Source organism: Trematomus bernacchii, unplaced genomic scaffold, assembly GCF_902827165.1.
Source record: "Trematomus bernacchii unplaced genomic scaffold, fTreBer1.1, whole genome shotgun sequence".
Lineage (NCBI taxonomy): Eukaryota > Metazoa > Chordata > Actinopteri > Perciformes > Nototheniidae > Trematomus > Trematomus bernacchii.
Window position 1 is genome coordinate 20877496 of NW_022987720.1, and position 18422 is coordinate 20895917.

The 18422-nt window shown below is 42.2% G+C and overlaps 1 protein-coding gene across 2 annotated transcripts; it reads left to right on the forward strand.

Annotated features, from left to right (window-relative positions):
• On the forward strand, positions 1 to 14695 carry LOC117492325 (sterile alpha motif domain-containing protein 9-like). 2 transcript variants are annotated; one of them, XM_034142504.1, is made up of 3 exons: positions 1 to 100; positions 3123 to 3188; positions 9056 to 14695. In XM_034142504.1, the coding sequence occupies exons 2-3, from the start codon at positions 3185 to 3187 to the stop codon at positions 13657 to 13659; spliced, it is 4608 nt and encodes a 1535-aa protein (XP_033998395.1). In that variant the 5' UTR covers positions 1 to 100; positions 3123 to 3184; the 3' UTR covers positions 13660 to 14695. The 2 variants fall into 2 exon arrangements, with proteins under 2 accessions (XP_033998395.1, XP_033998396.1); XM_034142505.1 differs by lacking the exons at positions 1 to 100; positions 3123 to 3188 and adding an exon at positions 3680 to 3697.
• Positions 14696 to 18422: the final 3727 nt, after the last annotated feature.

Sequence of the window (18422 nt, forward strand, 5' to 3'; positions counted from 1 at the left end):
TGAAGTGAAGTTAACAGTCCTACTTGAAACATCGTCTGAACATTTTTCACTGAGAAAAAGGACAGCGGCCGATTGCTTTTCTGTGGGCTATTCATCCGAGGTAAGAACAATGCACCCCCTTTTATTATTTTTTATATATTATATGGCAGCCTCTGCCACTGTTTGAATGTGTGAATGTTCATATGTGAAAAAGCACTTTAAGAGGTGGCTGGAAAAGCTATACATATGCAGTCCATTTCTTGAGAACAGTTGAACTCAATAGTCTTGTACAGTCACTGTTCTAATCAATATTTTAACATTGACTCAAATGGTCAATGGACATTTTCCTGAAGTTTTGTGCAAGTGTAACCGGTGTCGTTAAGCGGTCTCTGCGTTGTTCATGGATGATACCCGAGCCAGCATACAGTTTTAGACGATCTCCGTTTAATCACTGACAACAGATATAACATCAGTATTACATTTATTATCCCTCACACAGTGACTCCACCCAAGTGGAACATTTACAAAAAGGGAAGAGGAAACGTGAGTGACACAATAGAGGTTTCTCAATACTCTAATTTCCCCTCCTCGACTCCTATCCTCGACTCCTATCCTCGGCTCCTATCCTCGAGACTTAGTGCCGCCCAGAGCCATATATTCACACCAACAGTGTTTCAGGGCAGGTATAGAATCTCTCTATGCCGCCCACAGGAGATGCGAGCGGAGGACTGAGGAGGGGAACCGAGGAGAGAGGAGGGGAAGCAGCAGGCGGTTAGAGAAATGAGAACTCCTCTCCTCTGAGCGTTCATTTTAAAAAGACGTCCATTAATGATGACAGGAGGCACAGCCCTCTGTCTGATGGACAGATGTGTTCATGACGACTTATATATTTACTTTTAATTCATTGACAGTGCGGTATAATGAGACAATAACAGGCTACAGATGCGGACATATACACACACATATATTTATATAAATATATACAATTTCAGAATCAAACAAGTATGAGAGCACTCTCATAATAACGTAACACAATCAGAGACTGGATATATCCCCCCCCCCCCCCCCCCCCCCCCCTCTCTGGTCGCTGAAATGGGGAATTGAAATTACGGGCCAAAAGTTGTATTTACAAGTATTAAAAGTAAGCTTCGGCCACCAAACCAACTGAGACCCGCCTGTCCGCCACATCTACACACTGTACAACACACACACCTACACACTGTACCACACACACACCCACACTGTACCACACACACCTACAGCTCCTAAAGCATAGTCAGGCTACAGCCGTTGTGTATTTTATTATGTGAAGCACTAAATGGTCTTAGAAAAATATCGACTCTTTGTTTGTAGATATCTACTAAACTACAGCATACAAATACAGAGAGTAATGTAGGCCTGTTATACTGAGTGATATTTTACACACTGCTCTGCTTTCTGCACGGACCTCACAGCTGTTCTCACTGTAAACATCGCGTCGCGAATCGCGATGAAAGCAGTTACTAAAATAATATCCAGGGGATGCATGCAGAGCTGTCATTGGCTGAGATAAGTCCGGCCGTGCGTAACGCCTCCACCGTTCCCGGAAATGCAACCGCGGAGGAGCCGTGGAGGACCCATCAGTGTCTCCTCGGTTATAGCTCCTCCAGAGAGCCTCCTCGATGCTCGATGCTCGGTCCTCGATGTGCATTTAGAGAAATGAGATGTCCTTCAACATGGCGCGCTGAAATCCATTTCCGGGTCACTACCGGAGGATCGAGGAGTCGAGGGGTGTTTCTCAATTGCGAGTAAAGCTGCTGCAGAGCCACTATTTCAAGCATACTATGTCATCGAGTGCCGCCGAAGTACTGTTCCAATCTCCAGCATACTTGGAAATCACCATTCAAACATCTTTTGATTGAGTTGAACAAACCCCACACAGCTCAGTAAAGACTGTGAAATGTTGACTTTATTTGATCATTTCAGTAAAAACTAACGTTCATATTTCTCTTTTTGATTATAATACTGATGAACGTTCAAAACAAAGCACTTTGGCAACTTACCACATACGTTTTAAAATGCTTAATAAGCACCGTAACTTTCATGATATCATTTCTCGTTCATAATCGGTTGTTTCCGTGAACGGCCGACTGTTGTGTGACGGCAAATGCCGCGGCCGCAAGGCATTGTGGGGCAGCATTTTCTCCTCTCCTTTAGGTTAGGGAGGTCCAGTGGTTCCTAAGCTAAAGGAGGTTATAAAGGAAGTTTGAAACCTCCTTTCCTTTCATTTAGAGAATTCGAACGACACTTATCATGGCTGCCACTGAGGGACTTCCGGGTCATTTCACTCCGTTAGGAAGGTTCCTAAGCTAAATGGACTATTCGACCGCAACCCTCTACTATAAAAGGGGGGTGTACCCACAAAAATGATCTTCTGAGTACAGCGACTACATTTCAGAGGTTCCGCCCACTGATCTCCGACCTTGTCTGGTATTGAACATTCAATAAATGAAGAACACACAGAATTAGTGTGATTATACTAAATGATTTACAAACAAACACCACTGCATATTTACAACTGTTGCACAAGTTCACACTTGATAAGGACTTGCTCAATTACCAAAGATTAAATAGAACAAGTACATGTTAATGAAGTTCTACAAACGGTTAACTAACTCTGTGTAGGCTATACAATTATTACTTTTTATTATATATATATTGCCTTTTTTTTTTACATTCTTTAAACAATAATCATTTGTGGGCTGTCGTATAGCTCCCCTGGTAGAGCTGGTGGTCCATGTATCGGGACTCAATTCCCATGCGTAAGACCCAGGTTGGGGCCTTTTAAGCATGTCATCCCCTCTGTCTCCCCCCTTTCAACACTGTCAAGTCCAATAAAGGCTAATCAGGCCCAAAAATAATAATTTGCAAGTCTACCATGCATTTATACTGTTTATTGTATTTATTTCAATATTGCAGCCCTATGTTTGAACTTTCATTGTTTTATGTCTTAGATTCTAATTTTACTTTTACTTTTTAGGCTCCATTAATTACGGTGACAATTTAAAGTAACATTGAGAACATCACCCTGTTTTTATTTTTTACCATACTTGTCAAGGTGATAATGTGCTGAAAGTAACTATGTAACCTTTTTTCTTTTGCAGATGGAAGGTAATAAAAGAAAACACAAAATGTAAGAATGTGCTGAAGAAAGAAGAAAGAAATCATGGGTGAGTGAAAAGGATTGTGTATAAAATGAAAGAGGTCAAGTGGGAAACACACATGTATTACTCACCTTGCATTGTCGCTCATGTATATTTGGCATGTTTTAATTTCATTGGTCATTCTCATTTACCTTAGTTCAGGTGCAGCAGACAGCGGTTTACAGCAGAAATGCTTTGACAATATAGTATTGCTCTGATGAACTGTATTAAACTCGCCAAACAACTGACAAATAAGTAGATTACATAGCTTGTTAAACATTTAGCACATTCAGCACTATGTTTTATTTTAATATATATATATATATATATATATATATATATATATATATATATATATATATATATATATATATATATATATATAAATTGTAATTCCTAATAATGCATGCTGCTCAAGTATTGACAGTGACTTTTTTATTTCAACAGGGACAGTGCTCATTAATATACATTTCCGTTAATGTATCAGTTAGCCTGGCCAGAGGCTATTTTTCCTCTGTAGTCCCTGGACAGATGTTGTAATCACCCTAAAAACAAATTTAATTTAAAATAAAAAGTAAATACAATCAGAAAAAACATGCAACATACAATACTGTAAATGCTAATAAAAACAATTAAACAAAACATACATATTAAATAGCATGAAAATAGCAACAGGCACAGGCAGTACAGACAGACAGAGGCTTGTAAAGAGCAGTAGATTATATCAGTGTTGACAGAGCTGATTCCTCACTAACTATGTTTTTAAATGGGATTTAAATAAACTGAATGTATTTTGTTCTCTGATTGTTGCTGGGTTCCATTTGTGCGGCTTTAACAAAAAATGTAGGTTGACTAAAATGACCTTTCCTGCAGTGGAATAATGCAATCTCTCTATCTTTCCTCTTGAGCCAATTGCATTCTGTAGGTGTTGGGCAAGCAGGTGTGAGTTATTATAATAAAACACATTCATGTTTTGAACTTTGTAAGGGAATAATGATTCATAAATAGTTTTGTGTAATTAAATGGAGAGATACCTGGTTTTAAATAAAGATACTGAGCCCTGAACTGAAAGTGACAATTGCTCGAGACTAATGGTGTGAATTAGTAAACCAGGTGGCGAGAAGCTAGTGTATCAGATCAACCCAGCCTGCAGAGACTTGCTGTAAGGGAACGTCCACACGGAGACAATTTCAGTTGTATCCGCTAAAGTTCTTTATCATATAGACCAGGGGTTTTCAAAGTGTGGGAAGGTGAGCCTCCCCTCAGAGAACATAATAACAGCCGCGCCCCCCCTCCCAATTATTATTGCAATTATTATTATTATTGTTGTTGTTGCTATAATGCAGGGGTATTCAATTGCATTTCAAAGAGGTCCAGTAAGATAAAATGAAGACTGTTTCTCTCCTCTTGTCTCGTCTCTGTATGTGTGTTTGAATCTATCGTGCTGACTCACTGACTGCACCGATTTGATTGGCTGAGTAGCGTCACCTCCTTAAAACATTAAACAATAACTTTTTTATCTTTATGTTTTAAACATATTGTATAAACCTCCCCCACTACTTGGACTATTCCTTGCACCCCTCTAGAATAAGCCCGAATGGTCTCAACCATATTGCATCAGTAACGTGCACTTTGTTGTTATAACAAGATCGAAAGGACACTGGTAGCGATCGGAAAATGTAGTGTTGTTCAGTTTGTGTGTTGTGGAACATGCGTGTCCGTGCACGAAAATATACCACACATCCAATTACAATAGCATGTTCAATTCATTACCCTGGTAGTTAATAAAGTTGTTAAAGTTGGAACAGCCTGTGGACAGCCGTTCTTCCTTGCATGTCAGTCGCCGACACCTTCTAACAAAGGACAGGCAAATCTAGCTGCACGACCCGTATATTTTCGCACGCCGTGTTCTCAACACTTATTTAAAAAAAAAAAAGTACATTTTCAACATTGTGGATACATCCTTATATGCTCCCGGCAACACACTGAACGTCAACTTTGCCTCCTTATTAAGGCCCCTACACACCAGGCCGATATCGGCCGTCTTGCGTTGTTGGGCGAAAACGGGTTCCTTGTCGCCCAAAGTCAATTTGGTGTGTCCCGAACCCTCGGCCGTGACACGCCTTATTTGGCCTTTCACGGTCGACACCCGGCCGATTCAACATGTTGAATCGGCCGGGTGTCGGACACAAGCTATCGGGCCAAGAAACCACTCTGATCAGCTGTTCAGCTAGCAAATGAGAAGCGAAACGGAAGTGAGGGACGTAAACAAACGATTTAAGGCACAGGACAGCAGCTAAACACCAGCAGGTGATACTTAAAGACATCAAACATAGCCCTTAAATGTCCTCTCTTACCTCCCACACATAGCAGGGACATCTCTGATATCGGCGGGAGCGTCCCCGGCTGTCCTCTGCTGAGAGCTCCGTGATTTGTTTGGTCAAGTCCGGTTTATCATCTCATCGTAAATTTAGCAAGAAGTGGCCATTATTACATTGCTGACTCAATAAACTACACACCCGCCAGAACACTGCGATCATCAGATGCAGGTCTATTAACTGTGATTTTATAGTATGTCTGCACTTTATGTGCTCATTTCATCATTCATGTATTTTTATATTCTAAAACATGTTTTCGATGGACGAGAGTGAAAATGGAATGCACACGCTATTTGTTTGTTTATATCAGTCTGTTCTTCTTCTCTGTCTTCCGGTTGTTGCCTATTTTGAATGACGAATTCACACTACCGCCGCCTGCTGGTAAGGAGAGTTATTGCCACTCACGCATGCGCAGTTCGTACGTGCTCGGCTGAAGTCTTTGCGGTGATTTCCAGTGCGACACACGGCCAAGACGCAGGAGAACTCGTCGATGGAACTGTCGGTGTTGGGTGTCGGCGAGTTCTCTGGTGACTGCCTGGTGTGTCAGGGCCTTAACACTCACCCCTACTTTAGTGGGAACAATGAGTCTGCGTCTTTGATGCACACAGGAATAAACGCAGATCATCCTCTGGCTGCAGCCTTGAACGGCACTTGCTTTTGATCAAAGTCAATAGCCGCGTTCACACCAAGTACTTTGCCGTATTTAGTGCCGGCACTCAGAGCCCCGGCACTTATGACCCCAGGGCATTTAGTACAGATCGCGTTCACACCGGAGTCCTTTTCCCTGAGGGAAGATTATGCAAATGAGCCGCTGACGTCACTTCGTCTTCTTCTGCTTTGAGTTTACTGGCAGGCAGCAAACAACTTCACGGCGTATACTGCCACCCGGAGTCCCCGGCCGGAAGTCCCCGGAGTTGGGGACTGGCTTCAGTAGAAGCTGCTGGGACTCCCAGAAGCTTCTACTGAAGCCTTCCGAGTAAATTGCCAGAACGCCGACACCTCCTCATCTCCACCGCTCCCATGTTTTGTTTTGTGTTGCCATAAGTTAGTCTCTCTGCGTTTGTGCGCTGCACGAATGCTAATGCTAATAATGCTAATGCGAGGATAATACAATGGCGGCTCTCCAAAACATTTCAGAGTTGTACGAGGCGTGGTTTGCAATTCGCCCAGCCAACCAGAACTGGGGCACTTTTTTCCCCCAGGAAAGTACGATCTCTCAGCAGGCACTAAAAATGGGGGTAAAAGTTCCCGAGATTAAGTGCTCTTTTTGGTGTGAACGCGACATAAGGGGTAGTAACGGAACTAAACGCAAAAAGTACGGTGAAAAGTACTCCGGTGTGAACGCGGCTAATGCGGAAAACCCGCACTCACACAGGTAGGTGGAGGTGAAGGGAATGAGCACTTTTACAGCCTTTTTGGCGAGGTGGGGGGGAACTCGGTCTCCACAGACAGCCAAAAGTGTGCAAGTGTCACTTTACTCGTCTTTTTCTCGTTGTTTTTTTTCTTACGCTGCGCCTCCCCTGAAGCTCTCTGGCGCCCCCCAGGGGAGGCGCGCCTCACACTTTGAAAACTGCTGGTATAGACGGTTCGTCTACACGAAGCCGAAACGGAGCTCCGAAACCGATAAACTTTGAAACCGGCTGCCAAAGTGGGTAAGTCTGGAGACGACACGCTTGCGGCTCCGTGTGTACGCCCTATACAATTTTTTCCTGAATCGATGACGCCATAGCCCCGCCTCTCCTGCTCACCCCCGCGTCATTGCTGATGCGTTTCGCCAACAACAACAACAATGGCGGATCACAGGGTTGCGTTTGTGCTCCAGACGCTACTATATATATAATATCCGCCATCTTCATCTTCTCCATGTGGACGGAAGACTTTTTTGAAATGGACTTCGTTTCGAAATCGTTTTCGTCTCCGTGTAGACGGGGCCTAAGTCCCTATACATCTGGCCAAGTCAACGTCTTGATCTGACTAGGGCCGTTTCTCATTTCACTAATTCCCCTCCTCGACTCCTATCCTCGAGACTTAGTCCCGCCCACAGGAGATGCGAGCGGAGGAGCCGAGGAGAGAGGAGGGGAAGCAGCAGGCGGTTAGAGAAATGAGAACTCCTCTCCTCTGAGCGGTCATTTTAAAGAGACGTCCATTAATGATGACAGGAGGCACAGCCCTCTGTCTGATGGACAGATGTGTTCATGACGACTTATATATTTACTTTTAATTCATTCACAGTGCGGTATAATGAGACAATAACAGGCTACAGATGCTGACACACACACACACACACACACACACACACACATATGTATATATTTATATAAATATATACAATTTCAGAATCAAACAGAGCACTCTCATAATAACGTAACACTATCAGAGACTGGATATATCCCCCTCCCCCCTCCCCCCACCCCTCTCTGGTTGCTACAATGAGGAAAATAAATTACGGGCCAAAAGTTTTATTTTCAAGTATTAAAAGTAAGCAGAGGACACCAAACCAACTGAGACCTGTCTGTCCGCTGCATCTACGCACACACTGTACCACACACACTTACACCACACACACGCACCTACAGCTCCTAAAGCATATAATCAGGCTACAGCCGTTGTGTATTTTATTATGTGAAGCACTAAATGGTTTTAGAAAAATATCGACTCTTTGTTTGTAGATATCTACTAAACTAAAGCAAATAAAGAGAGTAGGCCTGTTATACGGAGTGATATATATTATACACACTGCTCTGCTTTCTGCACGGACCTCACAGCTGTTCTCACTGTAAACATCGCGTCGCGATGAAAGCAGTTAATAAAATAATATCCAGGGGATGCATGCAGAGCTGTCATTGGCTGAGAAAAGTCCGGCCGTGCGTCACGACTCTTTGAAACATCTCTGTTCCCGGAAATGCATCCGCGAAGGAGCCGTGGAGGACCCATCAGTGTATCCTCGGTTATAGCTCCTCCAGAGAGCCTCCTCGACGCTCGATCCTCGGTCCTCGAAGTGCATTTAGAGAAATGAGATGTCCTTCAACATGGCGCGCTACAATTCATTTCCGGGTCACTACCGGAGGACCGAGGAGTCGAGGAGGGGGAATTGATGAAATGAGAAAGGGCCTTGGTCACAAAACCCTGATGGGTGTATGGTACAAAGAAGAATGTTTGAGCACTCATTAGAGAATTGACAACGTGAGATACAGGGAGATAAAATTAAACATTCTTCGTTTTGGACCTTCACAGGATTTGTTGACAAATTCCTCTTTTTTAATCTGTCTGCTAAACAAGCATCTACCAATCGGAGGGTCAGCTGTTCAATCCCCAGCCCCTGCCTTCAACATGTAAAAATGTCCTTGGGCATAAAATTGTTCCCATAGGTATCCCAAGTGTCAGCTAAATGGCATGTTTTTAAAATGAATGTGCATTCTGTATATCCCTGAAGTGTGAAAGGGAAATATATTCCTTTCTAATTCTGTTATTCATAAATAAACCTATTACTTTTTTCTGTCTTTCCACACTATACAGCTGACGAACTCAAGCCGTCACCCAATGATTGGACTGAATCCGAAGTAAGCACCTGGCTAAGATCCCTTGGAGTGAAGGAGCCGTACATAGAAAAGCTTTATGAGGAAGAAGTAAATGGACAAATCCTTCTTACATTTGATGAGGACTTTTTGAAGACAAAAATTGGCATGAAGTTAGGGCCTGCTCATTTGATCATTCAAAAGAGAAATGAGCTCATCAACTCAAAGCAAAAACCTCAAGAGAAGATTAAGCCAAACCCCGGTAAAAATACGGAGGACAAGCAAAACATTAATCAAAAAGCAGTTCAAGGTCATCCAGAACAGACTTCTGTAAGAAATACAGAGGACTCTGTCAAGAGACAAACTGCTCAAGAGCAATGTGTCCTGACTTCAAAGGAAGACTGCAGACCAAGACCATTCGATCAAGAAGAGATTGATTTCATATATGTCAAGAACAGAGTCCTGCAACCTGAATCGGGCGCTTTTAATCTAACATCTCCATGCCATGAATTTAAGTCTTTATCAAAAGCCTCTACATTGGATCGCACAAGACTACAAGCTAAGTTTGCCAAAGAGGTCCTTAAATTTGCAACTGGCTGTATGAATATCAGAACAAATGGCACAATACACTTTGGCGTAATGGATAGCAAGGAGGATGAAGGATACGTGCATGGTGAAATAATTGGTATCGCTGTACAAGAGAAAGACATTTATGTGGATGCTTTGGACTACATTGAGAGGAGTATCTCCTCTGACAAAGAGCATGTACGCCAATGTGTGCGGCCACCAAGGTTCATTGAGGTTTTGGATCGAGAAAGTACAGAGAAGAGGTATGTGGTAGAAGTTGACATTGTGCCTTCAATAAGTATTGTTAAAGGCAAAGTGTATGCAGTCCGTCTCCCAAACTTCAAAGAGTCATCCAACAAAGTAGAATTTGAGAAAGAAGCAATTCTGCGGAGGGTTGGTTCGAAAACAGAGCCAGTGAATGACAAAGACCTGAGTGATTTTTACCAGCGAGTCCGAGATCGGGATGCTCAAAGAGAAGAGGCAGAACAAAATCTGTACCTCAGCGCCCCAGACTTCTGCCAAGATCTCGGAAGGAAACTCAAAGTGCTAATGACCAGTGGGAAGAAATTCATTGAAAAGGAAAAATGGTTCATATTTGTCACAAACAAATTAAGCCCAAATGACCTTTGCTACATTGATTGGCTGATTAACATGAACGTGTTCTGTGTGTTTGACTTTGACCCAGAGTCAAAGACATCAGGTCTTTGCTGTAAATACCTTCAGCAACACGCTGCAAACATGCATTCTCTGCAGAGCTATAGGTTATCTGGTGACATGAGCATCAATGAATTCACAAGCCACTTGCATCTGTTTGACCAAACTAGCTGGATCTTTTGTAACGGCCGTTCTGACTTCAAAGGAAATGAAACTCAATGTGATGAAATGACTTGGATAAAGACAAAAATGACTTTCCTGCAGGAATCTTTGTCTTTGATCTGTAAACAAATCTTGCCAAAGGGGACCTTCCAGGTCATTTTTCTTCTCACATCACCAGTAGAGAAACCTCTCTTGCACACCTTCTATGAGTTTTTCACAAAGATGGAAGGCCATGAAGACATCATCTGCATCTGTGAATCAGAGAAAAACTTCCAGAAGTGGCAAAGCTTTGCAGAGGGATCATGTGGAACAGAAACTGTGAACAACTCCAGTGTCGTCGGGATGAAGATGAGTCACATTGATTCAACTCTGCAGCAAATACAACCCTTAAACACACTTACCAGCAAACACTTGCCAGTCTTTGTGAAAGGGACTTGTCTTCTTGAAACACTCAAAGAGGAACAGATGTATTCCCTGGAAATTCTAAGTGTCGATCATTGCAATGAAACAAGCAAAGAATTCATTGATGAAGAAAAAGCAAACATTGAAGAGCAGTTTTACCGTGGTGGGAAAGTAAAGTGGTTGAATTTCTGGCTTGCTGAACACAAGTACGTTGGAGAGGTTATTGAAAGAGATGCATATCAGGATGTTTCCAAACTTCTCAATGACGCTTTGAAGCGAAAATTAGATCAGCCTCCAGTGAACAGTATAAACATCTACCATCATCCAGGAAGTGGTGGAAGCACTGTGGCCAGACAAGTACTTTGGAACACCAGGAAAGATCTAAGGTGTGCAGTTGTGAAGCCTTCATATTCAGCTGGTCTTGTTGCGCAACATGCAGTTGAGCTAAGAGAATATGAAGAAAAAGATCCACAGACATGTCTTCCTGTGCTACTTCTAATTGAAGACTCAGACAAAGAATATCTAGATGATCTTAGGAATGAACTTGAAGTTGCCACCAACACCAAAATAATCCAATGTGGAACTCTATGTTTCATTTTGTTGAACTGCAGACGATCCCATGTTCCAGAGAGTAAGTGCAAGGAGTCTCCATTACAGAATGTGTCTGTCACCCACAAACTGAGTGATCAAGAGAAAAGAAAGTTTGCTGGAAAACGTAAGGTACTTGAAGAACGATATGAGCCTGAATTCATCTTGACATTTGTTCTGATGAGCGAAGGATTCAGTGATGAATATGTTCAACACTTTGTGGAACATTTGCTTCAAGGCATTGACCATCAGGCTGTGGTCACACGCCTCATTTGCTATGTTGCACTGCTGAACACTTATGTCCAAAACTCCTTCATCTCTCAGTCCCATTGTCAGGCTTTGCTTGCCTTTACCATTCACTTGGAAAGGTTTCGCCAGCATGAGTTTGAGAAATCACTCAGTGATCAGGCTAAACTAGTCTTCTTGCATCTTAAAGATGAGAAGACACACATTGAATCAATCAGAATCATTCATCCACTGGTTGCAAAGGAAATTCTCCGACAACTTTTGGAGAACCAACAGACCCAAAGCAGTTTAGCAATGGATTTGCTCTGTGAGAATGTGCTTTTTGAGAACAGATTTGGAAGGGACGAATATCAGTCGTTTTTGAGAGCTCTTTTCTTAAGGCGAGCCAGAATAAGCAAAGGGGATAAAACTGATAGTTTTTTTGCTCCTCTGATTGAGCATGTTTGTGAAAAGGAGAAAAGCCCAGAAAAAGCAATTGAGTTACTCACAGAAGCATTCAATCGTTTCCATAAAGATCCATTCTTTGCACAACAACTCGCTCGTCTTCATTATACTTATGAAAAGTTTGAAGATGCAAAACAGTGGGCGGAGACAGCAGCCAAAGAGCTGCCAAACAACTGCTACATACTAAACACAAAGGGGCAGGTGTACAAAAAATGGTTCGAGGCAAAATGCAAAGCTATTGACAATAAACCAAAGACAGCAGAACAAATAGCAGATGCTGTGGAGACTGCACTGAAGGCTGTGAAGTGTTTTCAAGAGTGTGAAAAAGCAGCTGTTGCTGATAAGGATACCCATAACAGCTCAGGGTTTTTTTCTGAAGTGGAGGTTGCATGCAGCTTGCTCAAACTGATCTCTTCATCGCAAGTGTTTGCCAACAAAGCAAGTCGCCATTCAGAGTGTATGAAGTACCTGTTAACAGATTACATTCCTGAGGAAGTTGAAGATGCATGGCAACCCTTTCATGTCGGTTTAAAAAAACTTCACCAGACAACACAAGATGCCTTGGAATGGATCTCAGAAGACCTCAGTTACTTCCAGACGGACATCGATTTAGATGGAGAAGAGACCCCTGAATGTCCTGAGGGGATGATAAGTCATCCACTGAAATGGTTGGCAAAAAAATCTTCAGTGTATGGAAAGTACTTCAGTGAAGCTTATTTTAGTGCACTTCAGGGGCAATCAATCCCTGCAAATCTCACTTCTTTCCAAAAACGCATGATCATCTATGAGCTTGGTGGGGGTAACATAACATCCGTCCTCTCCAAGCTAACTGACCAGAGGGAGGCAGTACCTCTTCTAGAGAAAATTATTTCTCTCTACCCCAGCAATCCAATAAAAGCCAAATTCGGTCAAATGGATATTGTCAATTACATCACGGCCCACATCACTCTGAACTGCCTGTCACCAGATAACCAAAATGCAGCTCCTCTGAAAGATCTGCAGGCACTTTGTCATCAGTTCCCAAAAGATAAAAGGAAATGTTTACCAAGTGCACTGTTCTTGCTTACATTGCTGTTCTGGCCAGAGGATCATGACACAGATGTGGAGAAAGAAACTAAATATGATATTGTTCAATCAGCTGTTGAACACCTGGAAAAAGGGTACTGGATCAAAATGAAGGACATTCTTCAGCGAAAGAGAAGGCTTTACACCCATTTTTTTCTTGGCAGTGGGAATGGATTGGATAAATTTGTCCACAAGAAAAAGTTTGAAAGAGTCACAAAGCTGTTCTCTGTGTCTGAAAAACGCATGAAGTGGTTCAGGGGTGAGGCATGGAAAAAGCCTGAGATTGCCACAATGCTGAAACGTGTTTCCGGATGGACTGAAGATGGAGTGGTGTACCTCGAAGGCCCACGGAAAAAGAAGTTCAATATCCTGCCTCTTCATGTTCCTTCAGTGCCTCACAGTAATGAAAACATCACATTCTACCTGGGGTTTACCTTCCGAGGCCCTGTTGCCTGCAATATTCTTGTGCAACAATAATTTGTCAATAAACAATGATCCTGTCATATACGGCTTGACAGTATATTGCTAAAGCATTTGGCCGAGTATCTTATCTATTCAAACACAAAAAGGCTCTTAGTTTGCCAAGTAGGCAATATTTGTCAAAGACAACAATTAAACTGTCAAAGGGCAAGGTATATTATTATCAATGGATTTTTTTATTTTCTAAGAAAGTTTAATAATTTTTTTTTTCTCTCTTATACTTGAGAGAGAACATGTACTACAAAATATGCTCAAGTGGCATTTGATAAAAATGATTTTGTATATGTATGAACATTGCTGCCATGATTGACTCTGGACTCCTGGGGTAATAACAAGGCCAACTGTTTTTGCTACTCAACAGCTCAATGCTTCACTAATGGAAACCTGTGGTGGTCCCTGTGTAGACCTGTATCTAGTATCCCATTATTTTCAGATTGTTTGTAGTTCCAGAACTGCAATTCACAACTGGCATCAAGATGTATATTGAATGCCTCTCAAGTGAGGATGTGTGCCTGGATTCAGCTAACTTTATTGCTGCTAGACAGAAAAAAGTTGAATTTCTGTTCAAAGTGCGAACCTTTCCTCAACATCTTGGCTTCTTTATCATGATGGCTTATACTCGCTCTTTTATATTTTTCAGAATACAACCCAGAAAGGGATTAAATGTAACTACTCTACTCTAATGGGAATTGTATCAGTGTTTTAACAAATCATGTATTAAGGGCTAAACGGCAGGATTTGTATGGTTAGAAAATAATGTGTACTAATATATACTAACAGAAACACATGTAAAAATCCTACCTATCCTTAAAATGTCCTAAAAATGAAGCAAGTCCGGCAAGAGCGCATACCTGTACTTTTTTCCTATATTTTTTAATGTTTTTTAATTTTCTTGTATTAAAAGCGTTGTAGCCGAAAGCGCCTACCTGTACTTATATTGAAATTGTTTGTTTTGTTTGTTTTTTGCATTAAATGCTTGGTTTATGATACTGAAGAAACATTTAGCTGAATACAATAAACGTTTTAACCTTCATTTTTGTTTTTGCAATCAATCTTTGAACAACCTTTAAATATCAGACTGATAGTCTTTAACAAGATATTGATTTATAGTGCACCAACTGGCAGACTTTATAAGACAGAATTGTAAGGGCCTATTCACACAAATTGACACTTAATATGAAGAGATTGGACTACTCATTTTCACACTGTCCAAAGAACTTGACATTTTTTTGGTAACTGCTACATAGTGTGGAGATAATATAACAAATACGAATAACTCTAGAAAGGGACAAAATGACAACTCTGAAATGTTAACAGTTAAATTAGTTTATATTTTTTCAGTATGGTTGAACCAAAGTTAGTTGGCCATAATTGCCAGAGCTTGATTTTGTTTAATTCAGAGTGTTGTCTGTTCATCCCTTCATTGTGATATTAGTTATGTTGGAGTACGTGGCTTTCAAATCTTTAAAATAATCTGAAACCAAAATGGCTCCCTGATGTTATAGTATTCTGAACTAGTAGACCCGTCTTTGGGACAAATGTGTGAGTCAGTACAGAATAAAGACATTAGCAATCGGATGAGTATAAAAACAAAATAATTTGTTAGATATTTCACAACTAAAGGTGAGTGACTTGTTAGGATATAATAAAAAAATGTCAATGTTATTGGGTGTGATTTCAGTAATAAACAGCAAGTCATCAAATCAAATCAAGGTTTATTTATAAAGCACATTTAAAAGCGATTTTTGGTCGGGCCAAAGTGCTGTACATGTAATAACTACAATCACATAAAAACACATTTCTATAATCATAATAAAAGACAATAAATTACAACAGATATTTGGACAATTTATGGTTGCCAGATGTAGGTTTGGGCAGCAATATCAACTCCAGTGAGGGTCTGAGGTGGAGGAGAGTCATGGGGTTGTCTACAGTATGTAATTGTATTTGACTGTGCATGGTTACCAGATTGTTGTCACATCAAGTGTTTTTGGTTCATCAAACAGTTTTATGAATGACTAAAGGCACATTTTATTTCCGTTTTTATAAGAATCAAATTATTTAAAAAAAAAGTAGGGCTGAATTATAAAGTTGATTCAGACAGCATTTTTTAGATTGATTCAACAACACAAAACAACCAAAAATAATAATAAAAATCTACCAACATTAATGTTTTCACTTGATTCAAATAACTATAATAGCTTTTGTTGTTTTAGCCTATGCATGTTCTTTCCATTTTTGAAACGTTTTTGTTTTATGTCGCTTTTGTTAATTCACATAAAGATAAAAGCGAAAAAAGTTTCTAGCAAGGCAAGGCAAGTTTATTTAGCACCTTTCAACACAAGGCAATTCAAAGTGCTTTACAAAAATGGAAGACATTAAGAAAATGGCATTTAAAATCAGTCATTAAAAAGAAAAGATAATAAAATAAACATTAAAAGAAAAAATACATGGATAAAAGTTACAGTGCAGTTTAAGATGTGAATAGTTCAATTAAAAGCAGCGGCAAAAAGAAAAGTCTTCAGCCTGGATTTAAAAGTAGTAAGAGTTGCAGCGGACCTGCAGGTTTCTGGGAGTTTGTTCCAGATATTTGGAGCATAATAACTGAATGCTGCTTCTCCATGTTTAGTTCTGACTCTGGGGACAGAAAGCTGACCAGTCCCTGAAGACCTGAGAGTTCTGGATGGTTCATAATTTAGCAGTAGGTCAGACATGTATTTTGGGCCTAAACCATTCAAAGCTTTATAAACCAGCAACAATATTTTGAAATCTATTCTTTGACACACAGGAAGCCAGTGTAAGGACTTCAGAACAGGAGTGATGTGATCCACTTTCTTAGTGTCAGTGAGGACTTGAGCAGCGGCGTTCTGAATTAGCTGCAGCTTTCTAATAGATTTTTTAGTGATACCTGTAAAGACACCATTGCAGTAGTCGAGTCTACTGAAGATAAAAGCATGGACAAGTTTTTCCAAGTCCTGCTGTGACATTAGTCTTTTAATCCTAGATATGTTCTTTAGGTGATAGTAGGCTGATTTAGTAACTGTTTTAATGTGACTGTTGAAACTCAGGTCAGAGTCCATGACTACACCTAGATTTCTGGCTTTATCTAGCAGCAGAGGTTTTGGCACTTTTTGTCCTTCTATGCTTGCCGTAGTTGTATTGTAGCCGTGTTTACTCTTCTACAAACATGTTATTTCACCGTACGGTTTAAGGTAGACGAATTGAATAGTAAGCCCTGCTGTTTTTTTAACTGATAAATTAAAAAACCCAGCCGGCTTAAGCAGCGAGCCATGCTGCCAAGTAACCAATAGGATATTGGCAGCCGGCTTAACCGGGGAGCCTTGCTGCATATTACAGTACTTCCCTCTGTCCATCGAACACACGCGCCGTCCACTCAGCGCGCAAACCTGCTCTGGATGTGCTGTGGTTGTCATGGTGACGAGCCACGCCAGAGTCCTCCAGACGCTGCATTTCACACAGACTCTCATTTATGTCACGTTTAGGAGAAAGCTCGTAAACCGGACCTTGAGGTGCGTTCACGCTCAACACCCCTAAGGGATGAGCGGAGGTGTGTGCAGTGCTGTCCACACTGTAATAATGGCACTCGTGGGCTCATTACAACAGTGTGTAGGAGGTAGGTCTGGGACAGAGGAGAAAAACCGAGCTGCCTAAAAACCAATAGGTTTTAAAGACAGCAGATTTATGCAGCGAGCCATGCTGCCTATAACCGAAAGGTTAGGGGCAGCCGGTGGGCCTTGCTGCCGCAAGCCCTGCTGCCTGCTAACTGACAGGTTACAGCCGGCTCAAACGGCGAGCCCCGCTGTCTGTTAACCGACCGGTTAACCCTAGCTGGCTTATGCACCTCCACACGTTGTATTGCACAGCGGCTCTCATCATGTCTCCGTTTAAGAGAAGGCTCGTAAACCGGACATTGAGGCGCGTTCACGCTCAAACCCGCTTGAGGAATGAGCGGAGGTGTGTGGAGGCATATCTGTGACATAGGAAACAAGCCCGTGCTGTCTAATCAACCGACAGGTTTTAAAGACAGCCGGTTTGTGCCGCGAGCCCTGCTGCCTAATAACCGATAGGCTATGAGGCAGCCGCTTATACAGCTTTTTTATGTCATCCGGAAGAGAGCTCTCCTGAACCGGGGGAACGGGGAGATCTCATTAGGCGGCTGCCTTTCCGATGATCTCCGGGAGTTCCTGGAGAATACCGCCTATACGGCAGATCCGAGATGGCGGATAGAGGGACCCGGTGACCCGGTGTCAGCCCGGCAGCCGAACCCATAGGCTCGGCTGTCGGGCTGACAGTCTCCCTCGTCCGGAGGAGAGGGAGGATGGGGCCGGGGGAACCACCATCTGTGGGCCAGAGGGAGACGGACACAATGAGTGCACGACACCTGGGGAGTGAGAGCCGCGTTTGCGTGCTCCCATCCCCGGCAGTACTTACCTGTATCGTCTGTGTAAAGCCGCTTCCTTTCTCCCTGGAGCGAGCCAGCCACAGCCGGTCGTAACTCATATGTCGGGCTGACACCGAGCCCCCGCCCTGTCTCCCCCGTCCGGAGGAGAGGGAGGATGGGGCCGGGGGAACCCCATGGTGATCCGTGAATGGAAGGGAAGGAGTCGCCTGACTGCTGCCCGCCACTCGGATCCCATAAATCAAGGTCTTGGTCCACGGAGTAAGACTCCTGGACTAGCTAATCATCCTCGGCCGCAGCAGCGAGAGCGTCCTCTCTCCGCTGTCTGTGGGCCAGAGGG